The following is a 21,000-nucleotide window of genomic DNA, read 5'->3' on the forward strand; positions in this document are numbered from 1 at the left end:
GTGGGAGGGGGAAAAATAAGGAAGTAGTCTCAGGAGACAAAGGCAAATTGAGCTCAAGCAGTTATTGGAACAGAGCAGTTCCAAGGGTTGAGGGAACAAGTGACCATGGGAAGAGGAGGAAGGCAAGGCGGGGGGATGACACACCAGTAGACCCCTCCACAAAACAAAGGGTGAGAACAAGGAGAATGGCCCCCAGGTTGTCCCTGGTGTGAGGACCTGTGGGCCGAAGTGGAATTATGGGGGCTACTTCCACGCAGCACTGCCCCGTCACCGGGCCCAAGGTTGTTATGAGGAACTTGAACATTCCTGGGTGGAAAGCTGCCTTGTTTCTCCTTTCCATAATGCCAATGAGCCAGCTATACACACTCCAGTCTGTGTGTGTGTGTGTATATATATAAAAAACAAAACAAACACAAAAATAGAGCCAGAGTGCAGAGTTCTGCATTTCAGGACTGAGATGATAGTAGCTGGCCTTCTGAATACAAGATGCAGGCTGATAGGAATCCAGAACCAACACTCACTGTAACAGAAGACATCTGTTTTTTTCTGTCCTTATTCCTAATTTATGTTACTTAGAATTTCTCAGGAACCCAGAAGAGAAATCAGCTATTTCACTGCATGTTCCCTGATCTAGAATGCTTGGATTTCTTTGTCCTCTTCAAGACTGAAGCCTCAGTTCACCAAAGCCTTTAAGCAGGTTTGTAAGTCTACTGACTTCAATGGAACTTAAGATGTGCTTAAATGCTTTGCTGAATCAAGGCCTTAATGGGCATTATCACATCAGTTATGGTTCTTGTTAATCCCTGATGAAAGCAATGCCCAATAACTTTTTTTTCCTATATGTTATGCCAGCGGTTCTCAAACTTTAGTAATCCAAGGACCCCCATTTTGATTTAAAATTTTGCCACGGACCCCCAAAACCCCTGCTTAGACCCAGGATCTGCCCTAGTTTGTAACAGTCTGCTCTGAGGCTGACACCCACACTCGTGAGTTATTCCAGACAACCTGACCGCCACCATAGCCCCCTGTCCCTTCTTAGAGGCACAGGCACAGAATTTCACCCAGGGTATATTTAATATTGTTGCTGAAAAATACTGGAGGGTATTTGGGATGTTGAAGTAGTTTAGGCTCAAACTTTAGTATATGTTATAATCCATTGTGGCCTCAAGGAATTGGTGGAAGTCAAATTTGCAGAGACCTTTAAAACTAGCCTGGGTGCAGCAGAGTGGGGAGGCTGCGGGGCAGCTGGTTACAGCTCCAGCAGGCAGATTCTAGGTCTGGTTTTTATGCCAGCCTGGAGTATAATAGAGAGATGTGGAATCTGCTTTAATCTTTGCAGACTGACTGGCCCCTTGAGGTGCTATCGGCCAACCAGGGAATGGCCAAGTGCAGAATGCTCCAGCCATGCCCCTTCCTTACCCTGATATGATCCTTACACTAGGGGTAGCAGTAGGGTGTGACATGAGCTAAAACATGCTGGTTATATACTTGCCAGGAAGATGTGGTTGCTTTTTGGCCCCTCATGCCACTTGGGCAGCATAATAGGGCCAGAGCATAGCAGGAAAACCAGCTGGTTTCTGAGAAGCTAATGTTTTTGGATTTGTAACTTTCATCAGAAAACAGTTATCAACCTTTAAGAAATTTGACTGGCTAGCACATTAGGTGTATATCTAAAAAATGATTCTAATAAGCTCTTGACAGACAAACTGAAGACCTGCCCATAATTTATATTTTTTGATAAAATAAATAATTTCCTGAAGGGGTATAACAAGAGGCCCTATCGAAACTAGATACTACCAGCCAAGATGGCAGTGTCTGAGCTAGGTCCTTAAGCCTTTGAAAGATGTTAATCATCATTAAAGGGTCTTTGTATCATCAGTGGTCCAGTTCCTAGAAAATGCATGAGTCTAAAGCCTATGCGTGTATAACTGGAGATAAGTTTTAAGTAGCAGCCCTGGATCAGGTGGGCTAGATCAGAGAGAGCTCTGGACACAGAGAATTTTTGCTGTATACCGCAGCATGATGCTCAGAGGAGGATCAAAGAGGGCAGTAAGATGTTAGCTATTTACTTCATTAACGGAGACTACTTTATCTAGTTTAGCTGATAAGTGCAAACCCAGATATGTTATACAAACCACTTCTTCTGTTTTAATTCTATTTTCTCTGTCTTTAATAAACTTTGTTTTTGTTAAGATCGTTGCTGTATGGGCAATTTTGCACAGACATCCCTTAAGAGATGCAAACCTTGCAACCAATTGCTGAAGGGTAGAATGTCTGGATCCTACTCCCTGCTCTCAGTCTCAGACAAGAAGCATGGACAAGTGTCCCATCCCAGCGAGTCGAGTTACAGAAGCAGAAGGATTAAGCAATAGATGAGAGTTGTTGTGTATTAGTCACAAACTTAAAGCTACAAGCTGCAATATAAAGGTCTACTACAAACTGAAAATAACCAGAAATTCAAATTTCAGGCTGATATTCAAAGAACGTTTACTCCCCGCCCCCCTTTGCCATGGAGTGAGCAAGAGTATAATCATTAACTTTAAATAGATTAGTTTTACATTGACTGGTGCCAGAAGAATCTTAACTACATACTTTTGCATTTAATTTCCTTAAGAAAACATCTGGAAAACCAAGAACACTATTTTATTAATGTTTTTAACAACAGAAAGAATGTAAGTTTCATTCCGAAGGGAAAGGAATAGTAAACTCATCTTGCAACCCCTTTCAGACCTTGATATTTAATTCATGTTTTGGTTTCAGCTTTCTATGGATTGTTACACAGATTTTACAACTAATTTGGAGATTTATTCTGTTTATTTTGTATCCCATAGAGTTATTTTTCTTGCCAACCAAATTTAATCCATTAATTCGTAGTTCTTGACTTTTTTTTTTTTTAAATAACATAGGTTAGCTAAGTACCATGTAGGAAACTAAAAGTTTTAAAAGCAGCTTTGGGCATTATAAATATAAATCATCAGTGTATTGAAAACAAATCTAATGAAACCTTAGCTAACAGATTGGAAGAATTCCTGATGCTAGCAAAATTCTATCTTTCATTGTACTATCACCATACAAAGGAGAAGCTGAACTCTGAGGTAGAGGGGACTGTTGTAAAAATGTATTTCACTTTTCTTTAGTGTCCAAGATTTAAGGCCTAACTCCTTAGAAACAAACAAAAGTATCCTAACAGTTCATTTGGGGATCAAATATAATAATTTTTTCTCATAAACTGGTATTTCTTCTGATTTGCAGTGATCAGAAAGGTGTATGTAAAAAGCCAGCTTACTAGTGCACAGGATGCAAGTGTGAGGACAAAAGGACAAAATCATCCCCAGTGTAAGTCCATTCACTTCAGTGGAATTACTCAAGAGATAAATTTGACTCAAGAAGTCAGTGTCTTCTGAAATGCAATGGAACAGACAGAACTGTAAGAAACATGCCCTGATGTTCAACCTTCACAATGAAAACAAATATGGGTGACAGGAGAGATGTGGAGAGTAGAGAAACAGGAAGTTGAGGAGAGTGCTGGACTGAGAATGGACTCTGGGCCAATACCATGCTTCCCTCCCCTGAAATTGGGTTTGGTGGGCCCCCAAGTATGATGAATGAATGAGATGTGCATCTTCGCACAAACTCCAGCTTTTTTTCCTTGTGGCAATGGGCTAAGAAATTCCTCTCAGTGATGCCAATGAAAAATCCCAGTGAGTATTACTGAGTTGTAAAGAAGACAAAATGGTTGTAATCATACATGGAAGTGCATAATGGAATGTAGCGAGGAAGCAGAAAGAGTGAGGAAGGCCTTGAGGAGTGTAAGAAAACCAGAACTGGAGGCATGTGGAGAGAGAAGCCTGAAAATGTAGGGTTAGAAAGAGCGAGAGACATTTAGGTGAGGGTCGCCTTGTTTGCTTATTCCCATTCAGAGGTTTCATGAAGGAACAAATAAATTGCCATAGGTCAGTTCAGACGCCTTATAGAGATAGACTCAAGGAGCTCTATCTATTTAGCTTAACAAAGACAAGGCTAAGGGGTGAACTTGATCACAGTTTATAAGCCCCTATATGAGAAACAAATATTTGATAATGAGCTCTTCAGTCGAGCAGACAAAGGTATAACAAGATCTGATGGCTGGAAGTTGAAGCTAGACAAATTCAGGCTAGAAATAAGATATATAATATAAAACTGTGAGGGCAATGAACCATTGGAACAACTTCCAAGTGGTGGATTGGGTGTTTTTTTAAAAGAGATGCTGTAGTTCAAAAGGAAACATTTTGGGGGAGTTCTATGGCCTGAGTTATAGAGGAAGTCAGACTGGATGATCACAATGGTCTCTTCTGGCCTTGGAATCCATGAATCAAAGTCCAGCTGGTAGGCTATCTCTGACAGTAAGCAGCATCAGATTCTTCAAATGAATATGCAAGATCCCGGAAAAGACAGTTATGCAGTAACATGCCTAATGTGGAAGCTTCTTCTGAGTCCCAGGCAGTTAGTGGCTGGCTTAACATGGAGGACTGATAGCCCATGTAAGAGCCAGATCCTCAGCTGCTGTAAATTGATCTATGCCCACTTAACCTGCTAAGGGTCTGGCTCTGTTTTTATCAAGCTAATATAACTGGGGATCTTCTTATCCCTACAAGTAACTAATCATCATTGAATCCTAGTAAGTTTTTTGTTCCAATATCTTGTAGCAATGAGTTCCATGGGTTACTTATAAGTTGTGCAAAAAATGTGTTTTGTTGTAAATATGTTTAATTTATTACGTTCCCTCTTGTTATTGTATTACACTAAAGGGTAAATGGGAGCACCTTTCATTTATATTCATAGTTCAATACACCAACATCGTGTCTTCTCTTATGAAATCTTCTCTCTAACCAGTTCTGATCATTTTAATTTTTCCCATATAGAAGTCCTTCCAAGCCTCTAAACTGTGTTTGCTGCCTTTCTCTGTCCCTTTCCTATTTCTTCTATTTCCTTTTTGAGGTGATGTGAACAAAGCACAGAATCAAAGGGAGGGGGAACCATCAGTGTATATAGTAGTCCCATTGTAATATTTTCAGCATTATTTTTCCCTTTTCTTAATACAGCCAAGCTTTTAACTGGCTTTTTTCCCTAACCAATACTGCACAGCGAGCAGATGTTTGCATTGATCTGTCAGGAATGATGCCTGTATTATTTTGTGGTGATAGCTGATTTGAATAACAATATGTATGACAGGTTTCAGAGTAGCAGCCATGTTAGTCTGTATCCGTAAAAAGAAAAAGGAGTACCTGTAGCACCTTAGAGACTAACAAATTTATTAGAGCATAAGCTTTATGTATGAGAAGATCAAACTGTTCTTTTCAATGTGCATTACTTTTACTCATATATAATTTTCTCAGGCAAAACATTGTTTAGCATTGTTTGATTCTTTGGAATTTCCTCAGTCTTCAGAATATTTTTTAGAATTGGCTTAAACACTGATGAATAAGCAATTTATCAGGTTTGGCACTACCCTGTTTATCCCCGCTTCCAGATCATTAAGAACAATATTCATTATACTTTTGAACTCCTCAGATAAAAAGTATTAATACATTAAGTGACACCATTCCTGGCCCCTCCTTTACACAAGATGAACTCTAGGGGTGGATTCTGGTACTTGTGTGGAGCCTTACTGAAGTCCTTGGCTCTCCAAATTAATATGCTTCCATATTGAAAACTGGTAAGTTAATTATACATTTTATTTTAAATCTCCACAAATGTCTAATCTAATGTCAAAGCTTTATAGCTGTTTGAAAGAGAAACTTCAAAGTTTGTCTAATGTAGACTATGCCAAACATACAATGAATCATGTTAACAGAAGTTTAATTCTGCAATAATCTCATAACTGAAAATAAAATAAATCCATTCTCCTCTCTATCTCTTTCTAATACTTGGAGCTCTTGCTTGGATTCCTGTTTGAAAGTGAAACACTGTGACAGATATGGTACATACCTTTGTATCCCAGAATCGCTACTGTTATTGTTAGTAAGGCACACAAAATATATAGTAATATGATGGAGAACTTCAGTGCCCAGTTATTTTTACATTTGGTACATTGAGTCCCCTCCTGAATACCTGCAAAAGAAGATGGGACTTTAAAATCAGGTCAAAGAGTAAGCTTTTATTGTGGTTTCTTTGTCTAAATCACATACACATATAATAATTGTACACATACTTGTCTACACTGCAAGTGATAGCTAACATTCCATGGACTCCGGGCTCACTATAGCCTCACTTTAGTGATATGCTCCTTTTAAGGTTTCAGATGAGTAATAACTGGATTAAATTTAACTGGAAAATCAAATGTGGCTTTATTTGAAAAAAAAAAAAAACCAACCACTATTATCATGAGTCTGGTAGTGAGACTAGGTTGCAATTAAGCCAAAAATTTATGGCAATATTCTCTGTCTAGATCCTGATGGTATAATTCAGTTTTAACATTCAACTTCCCTGCACTGTTAGCAGTGGGTGACATTCACACACAGAAAAAGTAGAACTGAAATTAAGTACTACTCTGAATGTCTGAAAGGAGACTTTTGCACTATTTTGCAACTTTTATATTGACACATGGACTTAGAAGATAAATATTAGCACTTCTTTTTATTTTCACTGTGTAAAATAATGTTAATGAGATTTAGGGCTTGTCTATAGAAGCATAGTTATACTGGTATATCTCCCTGTGTGGACACCAGCAGGAGTTATATCAGTATAATTATGCTACTCATACCATTTCCCCACATAAGTGAGTTCTAAAAAAGAGAGACTAGGGAAAGGAATCTCCAGTTATGAGAGAAAATGAACCATTAATATTTGGTATTTGAGCTTTTTACAGAAGATATGAATGTCGGCCTGTTGTGAGACTCTTCTGTCAATGATCACAGGTTATAGCACATATATAAGCATTGAAAGCTTTCATTAGATTATCAGTAATTGCAGGGGAAACAGGGACATATAAAAACATTAGAATGTGAAGACCATGTTGGAATGAATGGACCAGGTTGAGCCCTCATTAGGCAAGCATGAATATAGCCCCCTGCGTCTATTAAAAATGAACTTCCTTGACCTTTTACCCTATTTATTTACTACTAATGGAGTCACAAAGGAGAGCGCTTTAGTAGGTTGGGTGTACCAAATTACTGATCTAATGAAAACTTGCTCAGAAACTTTTTATGAGTAAATTATATTTCCCCTGGGGATCAACCCACCAGCTGATTTTACTTTTCTCCAACTTGTGACCTTCTGCACAGTGCTGTTCTTCAGGGAAATGCACAGGCAGCTTCAGCTGTGTTTATTGAGGACTGATGACAGAAATAGCAAGTTAAGTCAACTCTTGTTATCTCAAAGAGTAACAGGTTCTCGTGGTTTTCTTAAACCTAAAGTGCTTTAAAAAGGGATTTTCATACAGAGGCAAATTCAAGAAGAGAGATTTATACATAAAGTAAGTTTATTTGATGAGTTATTTTCTCAGTCCCCTTTGCTAGTGTTATTTCATATGTCAGGCTTGTATAACACTGAAATGAACACTTCACAGGCCAGCTCCTTCTTACACATTATGATTATGTGGCGAAGTCACACCATAATCTCATTGTTGTGACATCACATTTTGTTACAACCGGATGGATGTGATGTCATGGATTCAAAATTATGAAGTCACTGTAGGACATAGAAGAGAAGCTCAGTTGGGAAAGATCAATTCCTTTTTCAGATAGAGATACAAACCTCTCAGTAAATTGATACATGTAGCAAAAAACGGTGGGAAAACAAGTTAATGCATTTATGTTCTAAATCTAGGTTTGTTAGCATAAGCCATTTGGCCAGAAGCTCCAGAGGGGAAAGGGCTCTCTGCTCCCCGTATTGGTGAAAAGAGAGCTTCATTTGCATAGGCTATCTACCCACAATCCTGCTGGTGACACTTGCGGAGTCACCATAACTAGACACGAACTTGGATTTTGGGGGCAATGGGCTCCCAGAGCAGCTTGGAGAGGGGAAGAGGATTTTATCTTATGACAAAGAACTGGTTTCCAAGCAGCTAGGACTCTACTCAAGGGTTTTAAGTGTGGTTGGCTCCCCTTCCTGGCTTGTACAGGGTCTTGAAGTATTTGTGAGAGGGAGTTGTTCTGCCTGTTAACGGTCCCTAGAGAGGGAACACAGTTTTCTGGGCGGGGGCTTGGGCCAGTTTACTTATTTGTCAAGAAGATCCCCAAATATATTGAACACAGATCTTCTTGCTGTCAGTAACGGCTTGGAGGGAGGGTTACTTTAGGTGCAGTGGAGTGCATGGTGCTTTTCAGACAAGTTTGAAAACAAAATCCCTCCTCTGAGAGGTATATAATTTAGGACCTACTTTTGTAAGTTTCTGTATGCTCTAATTATCCATGGAAATTAATGGGAGTTCAGGGCACTCAGCACATCACAGGATTGGCCTCTACCTTATACAGGTAACAGAAATTAAAGTTAATGAGAGCAGGATCAAGCCATAATATGAAAGGGCAACAGACCACAGAGGTACAACACAGAGAAGGAGGCAGAAAAAAAATGCATGTTTGATATCAGCTTCATGTTGGAAATTTGTTTGTATTAAAGTCTCACATTAAAGTTACTCATTTTCAGCTTATGATCTGTTTGCTGACACTGTACTTAATTTGATTCCCTGTGCAATGTAACAGGCTGCAACTCTCACTGATGCCCCTGAATTTAATACTGTTCATCATCTAGCACCATATATGTACTCGTATTTCGCAAGCCACCTGCTTCCTTCTCTTGGTTTTCTCTCCCTATGTATGGTCCAATTAAACAACACTTGTGCTTTATGGATCTTTCAGTTTCAGTGTATTTCAAATGGACATAAAAATGGCACCTGAACGTGAGACACTTCCATTTTTTTAACAATCCACTACTGTCAGTATTGAGATGACACACACACACACTACATAATAATAATAATGATAAACACCCATTTTTTCATGATTTGTGTGTAGAAAAACAAACATCTTCTGTATTTTCCACTGCATGCATCCGATGAAGTGAGCTGTAGCTCACGAAAGCTCATGCTCAAATAAATTGGTTAGTCTCTAAGGTGCCACAAGTCCTCCTTTTCTTTTTACACACACTACAGCAGCCACACTTTAAAAATTATATTGTAATCTAATCTACCCCAAGATCTAATGTGCACAAGTGCTGGAGCAGAAAATCAGGTAGTTGTAAGTGGGTCCCTCGCCCCCCCCACAACTTTGGAGACTCTAGCACAGATAGCTATATCAATTTAACCTCTTCTGGGCTGTGGTATTTGTCTTATGTCAGGAATACATGGTGTCATAAATATAAAGGGAAGGCTAACCACCTTTAAATCCCTCCTGGCCAGAGGAAAAAACCCTTTCACCTGTAAAGGGTTAAGAAGCTAGGATAACCTCACTGGCACCTGACCAAAATGACCAATGAGGAGACAAGATACTTTCAAAAGCTGGGAAGAGAGAGAACATCAAAGGGTCTGTGTCTGTCTGGGTGAGGCTTTTGCAGGGGACAGAACAGGAATGGAGTCTTAGAACTTAGCAAGTAATCTAGCTAGATATGCGTTAGATTATGATTTCTTTAAATGGCTGAGAAAATAAGTTGTGCTGAATAGAATGAATATTCCTGTCTGTGTGTCTTTTTGTAACCTAAGGTTTTGCCTAGAGGGATTCTCTATGTTTTGAATCTAATTACTCTGTAAGGTATTTACCATCCTGATCTTACAGAGGTGATCCTTTTCTTTTTACTGTTTCTTCTATTAAAATGTTTCTTTTCAAGAACTGAATGCTTTTTTTCATTGTTCTAAGATCCAAATGCTTGGGTCTGTGGTCACCTATGCAAATTAGTGAGGATTTTTACCAAACCTTCCCCAAGAAGTAGGGTGCAAGGGTTGGGAGGATTTTTTGGGGGAAACACGTTTCCAAACAACGCTTTCTCAGGAACCCAGAGAAACATTTGGTGGCGGCATTGGAAAACCAAGGGCAAAGGATAAAATAGTTTGTACCTTGTGGAAGTTTTAACCTAAGCTGGTAAAAGTAAGCTTAGGAAGTTTTCATGGAGGTCCCCACATTTGTACCCTAGAGTTCAAAGTGGGGAAGGAACCTTGACACATGGATATTCATTTTGTTCCTGATAGTGGCTGGCCTTCTGATTAACTAATTAAATAGAGAGGACTACTAAAGATGACAAAAACCTGGATCTGTCTCAAATGAGAGAATAGGTACTGAACTATTTCCAGTATCTCTGGCGGAGCTTGAACAATTTCGGTTCACTTTGCTTAAAGTCCACCCAAAGTTGGTTGATCTGGTACATAAGAGGCACTTGTGAACATGGTCTCATTAAGGTTGTCTTGTGGTTTGTTAAGGTCCTTTCCTTTATAAAGGAAACAGCCATATTAGTCTGTCAGACTAACAAGAGGCAACATGGGGAAGGATTTAGAGTGAGCGTAGGGTATATGTAAAAAACTGCAACATAAAGTAGGTACCTTCTCTCAACCTTTATCATGGGAGCACAGAGTCATGGCTTGAAGTCCATATTCGATCTTTAACAGGAAAAACTTCCACTTGAGTTAATGGCATTTTGGCTATTTGGAGCCCTGAGTATAAAGACTACGAGATTTGGCTTATAGTGAATCACTGTTATCTGGCTAGGTTTGTAACATCTCATTTGGAGATCTTTTAATTAACTCAGTGGAACCAGTGTAGGACATTTTCCTACAAAGGGAACATATGTAAATCACACAGAACTGGGCTTAGCTTGAATCAGATCTTTGTTGTTCCCAACACAACATATTCCACTATGCATTCTGTACACATGGTTTTAATGATGATGTGCTCCCAGACATTTGTCACTAGCTTTGCATACCCAAAAGTCAGGGTCACTTCCGGATGATGAGCATTGCTCACTGCTGACTTTATCAACATTTAATAAATATCAGATGTGACATGCTGTGCCTTGACACACTTTTCTTTTTCCCCGACTTATTATAATACAAGCTTTGTTTTTTTCTATTCACTGTTGGGAAGACATCTGGCCAAACAGACAGCAAATCAGTACAAAGGAATCCTGCTGGCTCATATGTTTTGGGTACCCCCATCTCTGTGAACCAAGATCGTCACAATAAACATGCAAGTGAGACATCCCCCTGTTACCAGCCTTTGTAGTATTTATTTTTACAGCATTACATTCTAGTGACTGGGAACTTTGTTTTCCCGCAGGGGGTATCCATCTGCAGACTCCTTTTGTGCTACAGATAAGGCATGGGTTTTTTTTAATTACAGAAGGCTAAACGCATATTCCCTTTGCCAGTCCGCAAATAGCTTATCGAAAGCCAGAAGCCTCAAACATATTCTGTTTCAAGGACCACAGTTTCGAATGTTTGAGTATAACATGTATACTGTACAGATTTTCCTGCCAAATACTTCTTTTGGAATATTTTCCACTGAGCTCTCTTCTTGGCTCTTGCTTCAGAAACTTAGGTGGCCTCATAAAATCTGTGCTATAATGTAGAGTTGTGATGAAAACCCAAAATTCCCTACATAACCATGACAAAAAAGCATTGGTAAGATAACTGAAATATTGGAAGAATGTAGTGCAGGAAGCCAAAATCAATGCACTATTTAGGAAAATTCCTTTCCAGTGTGATTCAATATTGATACAGCATCTCTTGTAGCATGCAAGGAAGGCTTCAAGTGTAGTTTATATGCACCTTTATAAAACATTATCTAGAATCATGGATAACTAGAGTCATGAACCTAAATCCTTATTTAGTCTAATTTTAAAGAGGCTCAGTATAAGCAATTCCCACAGAATAAACATTGAGAAGTAGATTTTAAAATATATTTAGTTGCCAAAAGAGGCAGATAGGCACCTAGTGGGATTGTTGAAAGCACCTAAATGTCTGACTTCCTAATGCCAAGGGGAGTTAGATGCCTCAGTGCTTTTGAAAATCCCACGAGACATCTATCTGCACATTTAGATGTCTAAATACATTTAATAACATGATCCTAAGTAACTAAAATCAGGGACCCAAGTTTGAAAATTTTAGCTGGTGTAACTGACAAGTAAAATCATGATGCTTTAGCTTTAAAGACTGATAAATCTTGATAAATACCTTTAAGCATTAGGAAGGTGGTCTTACATCAACGGGGCATAAAGAGGCAATTTTCAGACTTTGGATCTTACATTTAGGCATCCAGATATGCATTTGGGTGTTTGTATTGACATCTCAGGACATCTAAAATAAGTATCTGACTGCCTGAGTGACAATTTGAGCACTAAAGGGGAAAGATTAGGTGCTCAGACATGAAAACTGGGCTCAAAATATTTAATATTTGGATCTGCTGGAGTATTAAGGGAACAAAGGGCATATTGCATTACTATGTTCTATGCTCAGCTTACCAATGTTAACCTTCAATAAAGCTTGGAGATCGTAGAATCCAGCCAACCACAAAGTTTTAGCTGAGATTTGCAACTTTTTCCTTCATGTGGTTTTTACATGTTATTAACCTACTGCTTCATGGTATGAATCCATATAATCCCAAGTGAATAGTTAGGTTATAAATAGCAAAACTGATGATTCAGATAAATTCTGATAGTTAACATATCTTAGAAAGCAAAAAGTCTGTAAAACATTTTAATCACTGATTTTCTAAAGTTTACAAATTACAAAAATAGGCTGATTTTTGTTGACTTTTTCAGGAACATCCACTTTGTTATTTTAGAAGTTGATTCTGCATCATAAAGGCTACAGTGGGCATTGAGGGTGCTCAGCAATCACAGGATAAGGCCCTTAGACTATGGTTATTAAGTACTCTAATTTATTAAGTACTCTAAGGGCCAGATTCTGCCACTCTTACTCAAGCTGAGTAGTACCTTACTCCACAATTCTTTGATTCCTTAGGGCTCCTCAGAGAGTAAAATACTGCTCAGAGAGAATAAGGTTGGCAAAATCTGGTTGTCCCTTAGTTTATATATTAAACACACAAAACCTATTGTTAAAAGAACATATGGTTGCAAAGTCAAAAGTTAGGTAATGCCAGAATTAAAGTTGCCTGTACAATGCATTCCCAGCATCCTCACCCAACAAATCCCAGCTTCCATTCTCACCCCTCGCTCCTGGTCTCCTTGCCTGCTGGTCCCAGTCTCTTTGCCCAGCCAGTCCCAGTCTCTCTCTCTGCACCTGCCTCTAGTGCTGGTCTCACAAGATTCCTTCTCCCAGTCTATTTCTTTCACTCTCCACTGGTCTGGCCTTTGAATCAGATAGATTCCTGCTCCATGCTGCCTAGGTATCAGCAAGGAGGTCATTGAGAGCACAAGTGAGACGACTCCCTGCTTTCAGTTCCTGTGCCCAGGCTCACACCAACCCAGAATAGCTTGGAGCAGCTGTTACAGGGAAAGTCCAGCTTCACACCTCTAGCTCTGGGCTGGGGCATGCTCAGTTGCTGTGTGAGGATGATGCATACACAGTCTGGTCAGAACTTGGAGCTGTGAGAGTCTTGAGCATGCTCAGTGAGGACAATCTTTGGAGATTTTAGCTGCTAAAATAGAAGTCTCTATTGAGCATGTTCAGACTCTGATTTTTCAAATTCTTATTACATGGCCAGATTTGCATGGTGATAGTAAAAAGCACATTCCTGACACAAAGGCCACCCTGCTGCCAAATTTTGAGTTCTTGCTCCAAAGCATGGAAAAAGACACCAGAATGTTTTAACATGTACAAAACAATGTATTTTCCCCTAGCCTTGTTCTTAGAAATAGCTGAACCATTTTGGCTGAAGTTTTCCAAATATATTCAGCCAGGAGCAGACACCTGGCATGGAAAATTTCAGCCCAAATGGTTAAAGTTTGGCAAAATTATAAGTAACTGAAAATAAGGCTTTATAATGGGAAGCATTAGACAACCCTAATAATAGGCAGCACTATCTGACCCGCCTACCACACTACTGAAGTTACATGAGAATCTCAGGTTTCTTTAAAAAAACAAGTTTCTAGCTGAACTGGTTGCAGAGAAAAGCTTTAAAATGTGAATTACAAAAGCTCAAAACCAGAAGGCAAATAAAAGAACCCAGCATTTATTATTGTTTTAAATGTAATGATTTTTAAACCAGTCTTATGACTGGGGGGGGCTGAACCCTAATTTTTGAATACTTGGGGTTGGCAATACTGGAGATGTTTAATATCGTCAACTTCCATTGAGGTTAATGGGAATTGAAGGCACTTAGCACAGCTGATGAACCACTAAGGCTGTCAAAGGCATCCAACAGAATCCCAATTGGATTTGGGAGCCAAACTCACTTAGGCTATGTCTACACTTATCAGGGATCGACGCTGCTGTGATCGATGCAGCGGGGGTCGATTTAGCGGGTCTAGTGAAGACCCGCTAAATCGACCGCAGTGAGCTCTCCAGTCAACTCTGGTACTTCACCGGAATGAGAGAATTAAGGTAAGTCAATGGGAAAGTGTTTCCCGTCGACGCAAAGCAGTGTTAGACACCGGAGTAAGTCAACCTAAGCTACATCACTCCAGCTACGTGACTAACTTAGGTTGACTTACTGCAGTAGTGTAGACAAGGCCTTAGACAAGTGGTTCCCAAACTTGTTCCACCAGTGCTGCTTCCAGCAGCTCCCATTGGCCTGAAGCAGTGAACCGCAGCCAGTGGGAGCCGTGATCGGCTGAATCTGCAGATGCGTCAGGTAAACAAACCGGCCTGCCAGGGGCTTTCCCTGCACAAGCAGCGGAAGAAGTTTGGGAACCACTGCCTTAGACACCTTTGAAAATCCCAGCCTCAGTGTTTTGCTGGATCAGGCTCTAAATTCTGCACATGCGAAAAGTAGGGAAAATTCTTCACTGCAAGATCTATTCTGTCACATGTCGTGGTCCCTTTCCATGAATCCATTATCTCACTTCTAATAAATCCTAATAAAGGATCCCAAAGGGCTGGCTTTATTTTCTATGGAAAGCTCCCAGCATCAGAAATACTTTATTATGTGCAGTATATACAATCCCTTTCATTAAAGGAGGGAAGAGCCCTTATGATTCAGATTGACCATCATCTCGCACTTATTTATATAACCCAGCCAGCATTTTGGTTTTGGCTTTGTACTTGTTCATTGTAGAATACAGAATGAATTTTCAAGGTTCCTAATTATACACCTCAACAACCATAACCATTTAATTATATAGTATTACCAAACAATGTCCTGCAGTGATTAAACATTCAATATCTTAATTAAAAGGGTACAGAAAAGGCCCAGCCACAACACAGGCAAACCACTGAGTGTCTGAATGGTTTGTTACACAAATATTCTGAGGAGAGCTGTAGGACTGTCATAGTAAATTTTGAGGAAAATCATTATAGTGCAATGTCAAGCCATAGAAATGTGGTAAGATTATTAAACTCCCAGGGGACATGAGATCTTTTAAACCATTATATTAAAACAATGCATCTAGATCTAAGATCAATCCCGAGCAAACAAGCAGCAAATGAGGGTACTTTGAAATAATAGTTTTCAACGGGTGAGCTATCACTGCATTCAGTTAATGCAAATCAAGCAGATGATCACTGACTGCACTGCCCTGGAAGTAAGGAAATCCAATTAAACCGCTCACAAGAAAGAAAAACTAGAAAGAATTTAAACTTGTGTATGAATTAAGGAAGTGTACACTGACTCACAAGACAGCCAAAACACCAAGTAGCATTCCAGCTAAATGTTTTTTTCAAGCTGAGCCATATGTGTGCACACACGCACGCAGAGGAGATTTAGGCCAAATAACTGAAGAAAATTCTGAACAGTAAAATTTATCGGATTGTGCAACAGTCTCCTTCGAGAAGAAGTGGAGCTCCATTGTTTGAGTAAATTAAAACTCAATGAACAAAAACCTGGAAAATATATAGAAGGGAGCTGTCCTTCAGAGGCAGGGCATTTAGCCAGATGGCCTAATATGTCTTTTCTTTCCTTAAATCTGTTTAATTCTATGATGTTCAATTCTTAATCAAAGCAAGGAGCTTCATCTTGAGTGTTCCCAATGGAAGGTAGTTGCTAATTAATGTTGTATAATTTGAAGACCAATCAGTGTATCTGATCTTTGTCCCCTAATTTAACTTACCTTTTGTTTTTCCTTCAGTGTAATGTATTAGGCTTAATTTATATTAGTCTGAATTTTTATACCGTGGTATCGGAGTGATAGAGATTACAGTAATGGTACCTTGGTAGTTTTAAGGCAGAAGAAATAAGAAATGCATGCTGCACTGCTCTTGAGCTTCCTTTAAGAGACCAGAATAAAGAAGTACCATCATGGTCCCAGGAGAAGGTGTAAGGGTTCTTGGTTATGATGTTGAGCACCGATTATATTTGCATGGAGGTGGGGCTTATTGGGGAAATAGTGACATTGCTTAAAGGGGCAGATGAAATTCCCAGGACCTTTTCAATCAACCTTTGCATTACTATTTCCAGACTTTTTGAGTGCTTTACTTGGCAGCATAAATGTTCTTTTAACATAGATTTAAAAAAAATAGAAAAAATGAAAGCATGTGCCACTATTTTGTAAAGCACAGAGGAACACTCTCTCTCGCCCAATATCTACACACGATGAGGCTAGGGCTTCTTCTTTCACACATATTGTCATATTCCATAAGCCACATATATTACAACTAAAATTTCATTCAACTTTCTTATTCATTTATGTGCAAATCCAAAGGAGACTAACTGTTCAGTAGAAATGTCTGTAAAATTTCTATGTATGCACATGTGCAGTGCTCATGGAATGTTGACAGGTGATTAGTTTTATTGTATAACAATACCCAGTGTGCATCCATGAACTATGTTTTTAAACTCTTATAACTCAGAAGAACCAAAATGAATTTTCACCAGACCAGTGTAAGACACATGTATGCTCTTGGGAAGATATTTCTGACAAACTCCAAGCTTCCATCACTTGCCACTGCCATGCTACAGCTGTCTAAATAAGGTCCCAAAATAGTTTATAGCAGAAAAACTGCAGTGTCTCTTTTTTCCATGCTTGCAAACTGCAGAACCATCTTTACTGAAAATTTCAGATTGAACAAATGTGTGGAACATCCAGTTGAAAAAAATGAAATAATGAAAATGATTGGGTATCCTTAACTATAGGCTTCACAATATATGGTAATGGAAAACTGACTATACAGAATTGGAGTAAGTAAATCATGAGTTAACAGCTTCAAATGAATATATAGCTTTTATCCTGCTGCCACTGAAGTCAACAGCAAAATTTCCATTGACTTCATTGAAAGTAGGATTATCCATAATGTACAAAATACTTTTTTTTCCATATGAAAAGTCTAATGGAGGGCATTATTCAGGATTTAAAATGGAAGAGATGGAGGTTCTCCTGTTAATCTTGAATAAATAACAGCAAAATAGATCTCTTACTTGGAATGAGACCAAATGAATAAAATTATGCACAAAAATAATGAGGTGAATGAAGAAGACCAATTTGAGCATAACAGGACCTCATATAAGAACATGAATATGGAAAACACTTGGACTCTATAAACTATGCATCAATTTATCAGGCTATGGCTGTGGATGCGCATTGTCCAAATCCATTTCTGACTAGCCTTTCCCATGGTGTCACCAGTATGCTCCAGCTCCTAATAGTGCATGGTTGCATTTAATCACTGAATAGAAGAGTTTCAGAGGAACAGCCGTGTTAGTCTGTATTCGCAAAAAGAAAAGGAGTACTTGTGGCACCTTAGAGACTAACCAATTTATTTGAGCATGAGCTTTCGTGAGCTACAGCTCACTTCATCAGATGTTTACCGTGGAAACTGCAGCAGACTTTATATACACACAGAAATCATGAAACAATACCTCCTCCCACCCCACTGTCCTGCTGGTAATAGCTTATCTAAAGTGATCAACAGGTGGGCCATTTCCAGCACAAATCCAGGTTTTCTCACCCTCCACCCCCCCACACAAATTCACTCTCCTGCTGGATGGGCTAGCACCAGCAGGAGAGTGAATTTGTGTGGGGGGGTGGAGGGTGAGAAAACCTGGATTTGTGCTGGAAATGGCCCACCTGTTGATCACTTTAGATAAGCTATTACCAGCAGGACAGTGGGGTGGGAGGAGGTATTGTTTCATGATTTCTGTGTGTATATAAAGTCTGCTGCAGTTTCCACGGTAAACATCTGATGAAGTGAGCTGTAGCTCACGAAAGCTCATGCTCAAATAAATTGGTTAGTCTCTAAGGTGCCACAAGTACTCCTTTTCTTTTTGTGAATAGAAGAGGAAGATCTCTAGACACACTAGGTCAAATTCACCTTAGTGTGAGAGGTTACAAATCCATTGACTACAAATCCATTCCTAATCTCAACAAACTGCATGCCCACCTACAGAAAGAAGTTCAGCTCAGCTTTAAATATTGTTCTACTGAAAAAAGATCTGGTATTAACTTCTTAGCTCTCTCAGTTTCCTGGCAGACACACTTCTTTAGTATCCAATTACCTTGCTATAAAGACACACTTCTTTAGTATCCAATTACCTCAGCATGAGCTTCCCTCACCAGACCAGAGCCTGTTTCAGGCATTTTTGCCAATGCACAAGGGCTCTGTAAGGCAAGGAAGCCACAGTTTTGGATTAATGGACTTCTCTCTGCCTAGGACTAGCACTCCATAAGTTTGGGAATTATCTGCAATTGTGATTTTACCTCTTATTTTAAATTCCTTTATATTTTGGGGAGGTAATTTTCACGGCACTATATTTCATAAATTATTGTATGATGCTCCCAGCACACTGGCAGAACAGGGACTAATAGATACATTTCTTGTTTTTTCTCTTAATTAAGTTTTAGAAATAGGCAAATGCCGCATTCTACCTTTCTTTGCAAACAGATTATGAATCATGGAATTAAATCTGCTTGTCACATGTTAGGAACAAGAGAAAAAAGACATTTGATATGTGGAATGGTGTTCTGTGCAGTTTGTATTTACAGTCCAGGTAAGTAACCTATCGATAACAACATAAACCCTGTTGAAATAATATATTTACTATGTCCCTTATGCCAGTATCTTCAAATTTGTATGTAAAGGAATAAGTCTGTTAAGTAGATAAAAATCCTACTGCAAACTGGTCAACAAATTTGGTCAACAAATCTGCAAACCTGTTAAATGTGTGCACATCTGCCCAGCAACAATTTGTCACATATATACATAAGGAAAATTCATTGAACAGCCACCTAATTAAGCAATAAACACACTACAATAAAAATAAACCTTACTATAATATATGCTGGCTGTTAAGTGTGTTAAAAGAACATATAACCCTTACTTGATAGTTTGTGAAAGCTTGAAAAAATATTAATTGTGGGCTTTTTGAAATACCTTTTATCATGTGAAATGGCAAGGAAGGGAGAAATTGTATTTGTACTTTTGTAAAGAACATTACTGAAAATTTTGAAAAAAGGCAATGTTACAGACAAGACAAAATCTTTGCTCATGACTGGATGAAAGCAGTCATGTGATAAGTCTGAAAATTATGTGTGCTTACTTGGAGGTGAATACTACTTGGAGCAAAGCAGGCAGAAACGTAGGTCACTGCACTAAGAAACTTAGGATCCCAATTCTGATCTGACTTATACAAATATAGCCTCACTGGTTCGACAGAGTTACCTCTGATTTATATGAATGCAAGTGAAATCACAATCAAGTCTTCACTCTTCACATTTTTTGTTTTAAAAAACTAATGCACAAGCACAGCAACCTGTTTCTAAAACAAACTAAATTGCCTTCATGTCTTCAAAATTCAGAGGCATTGAGTCCCCATTATGCTTTCATGCTCAGCAAAATTTCAGTTGAAAAATAATTTTGGTTTATTAGGAGTGCAAAAATTGTCGACAAATGTCTGTTTCCATGTAGTTTCTATTTAACACAAAAAGTTTTTTGGCTGGTTGCTTGTATGTCAAGTTTCAGCTCAGAGTGAATCTTTCCATGGCTGAGGTATACACTCCTAAAAAGAAGTCTGGGAAATGCTGATAGACAATTAACTATAGCTAATGCCACACCATGAACCACACCATGAACGGCACAGCTTTCAATGTGATGTTGGAGTGTTCACATGTGTTTCATAAAATATGCATTTTGCTAAACATATTTCACAACTCACTCCCTCTGACGTGTGAGCATCTTATTCAAGCCTGCACAGGATGAAAATGGTTGAAGACCTAGGCAGAATACTTTCACAGCAGAGACTATTGTGTTTGTCTACTTTGCATGCTTTTCTTGTTCTTTACTAATGGCTTGAAGTGCAAGAAAAGACAATTTCCTGTACACTGGTTTAAATGCAGCATTGCTCGTTTGAATAACTTTTGTCTTGCATACTCTTAACAAAAATATGTTGAAATTCTTTTTAAAGGTGGACAGAGTCAGCTCATATAACTGCTGCTGTGATAGTATTTTTAACTGACAAGATCCAAGGTGTAGTTTCTATAACTGTATAAAACCAAGTAATTAGGATGCAGAGTTGCACAATTAAAAGTGTCACTTTGACATGGATGTAACCTTAAAATAGACACAGCCAATAGACTAAACCCTGAGCATCTCCAGTTGTTTTAATCTCTATCAGTTGGAAAATGTTCTGAAAGCTCTTGCATCATAGAATCAGAAGTGGCTATGGCCAGCTTATGTATAATGCTCTTACTTAAGACTAGGCTGGCCTTGTCTGAAGTAAGGGCTCCCTTTCTCTTCCCATCCCTATTTTCTCAAGATCTCTGTTTAAGTGAACAGTGTTTTTTCAGAACTGCCTCTTCCTAAGTATTTTTTCAGGGATGCAGTAGCAAATTTAGGGCAAAGTCTTGCTGCATAGGAGAAAGAAAGTAGAAGATAGAAGAGCAGTCATATTTTTAATAGCCATTTCATTTCTTACCTATTAAAAATACTGTATTTTATTGAGCAATGCTGTATTAAGGTCCAAAGCTCCATGGATGTGAGTGGCACAA

General features: G+C 38.8%; 1 protein-coding gene across 1 annotated transcript in view; it reads right to left on the reverse strand.

Moving 5' to 3' along the window:
• Window positions 1–21,000, reverse strand: part of COLEC12 (collectin subfamily member 12) — a 129,029-nt gene that overhangs the window by 17,615 nt on the left and 90,414 nt on the right. Inside the window, exon 3 of the mRNA XM_073331434.1 lies at window positions 5,968–6,090. Coding sequence (XP_073187535.1) covers window positions 5,968–6,090 — 123 coding nt within the window. The remainder of the gene's footprint in view (window positions 1–5,967; window positions 6,091–21,000) is intronic.

Source organism: Lepidochelys kempii, chromosome 2 (genome assembly GCF_965140285.1).
Source record: "Lepidochelys kempii isolate rLepKem1 chromosome 2, rLepKem1.hap1, whole genome shotgun sequence".
Taxonomy (NCBI): Eukaryota; Metazoa; Chordata; order Testudines; family Cheloniidae; genus Lepidochelys; species Lepidochelys kempii.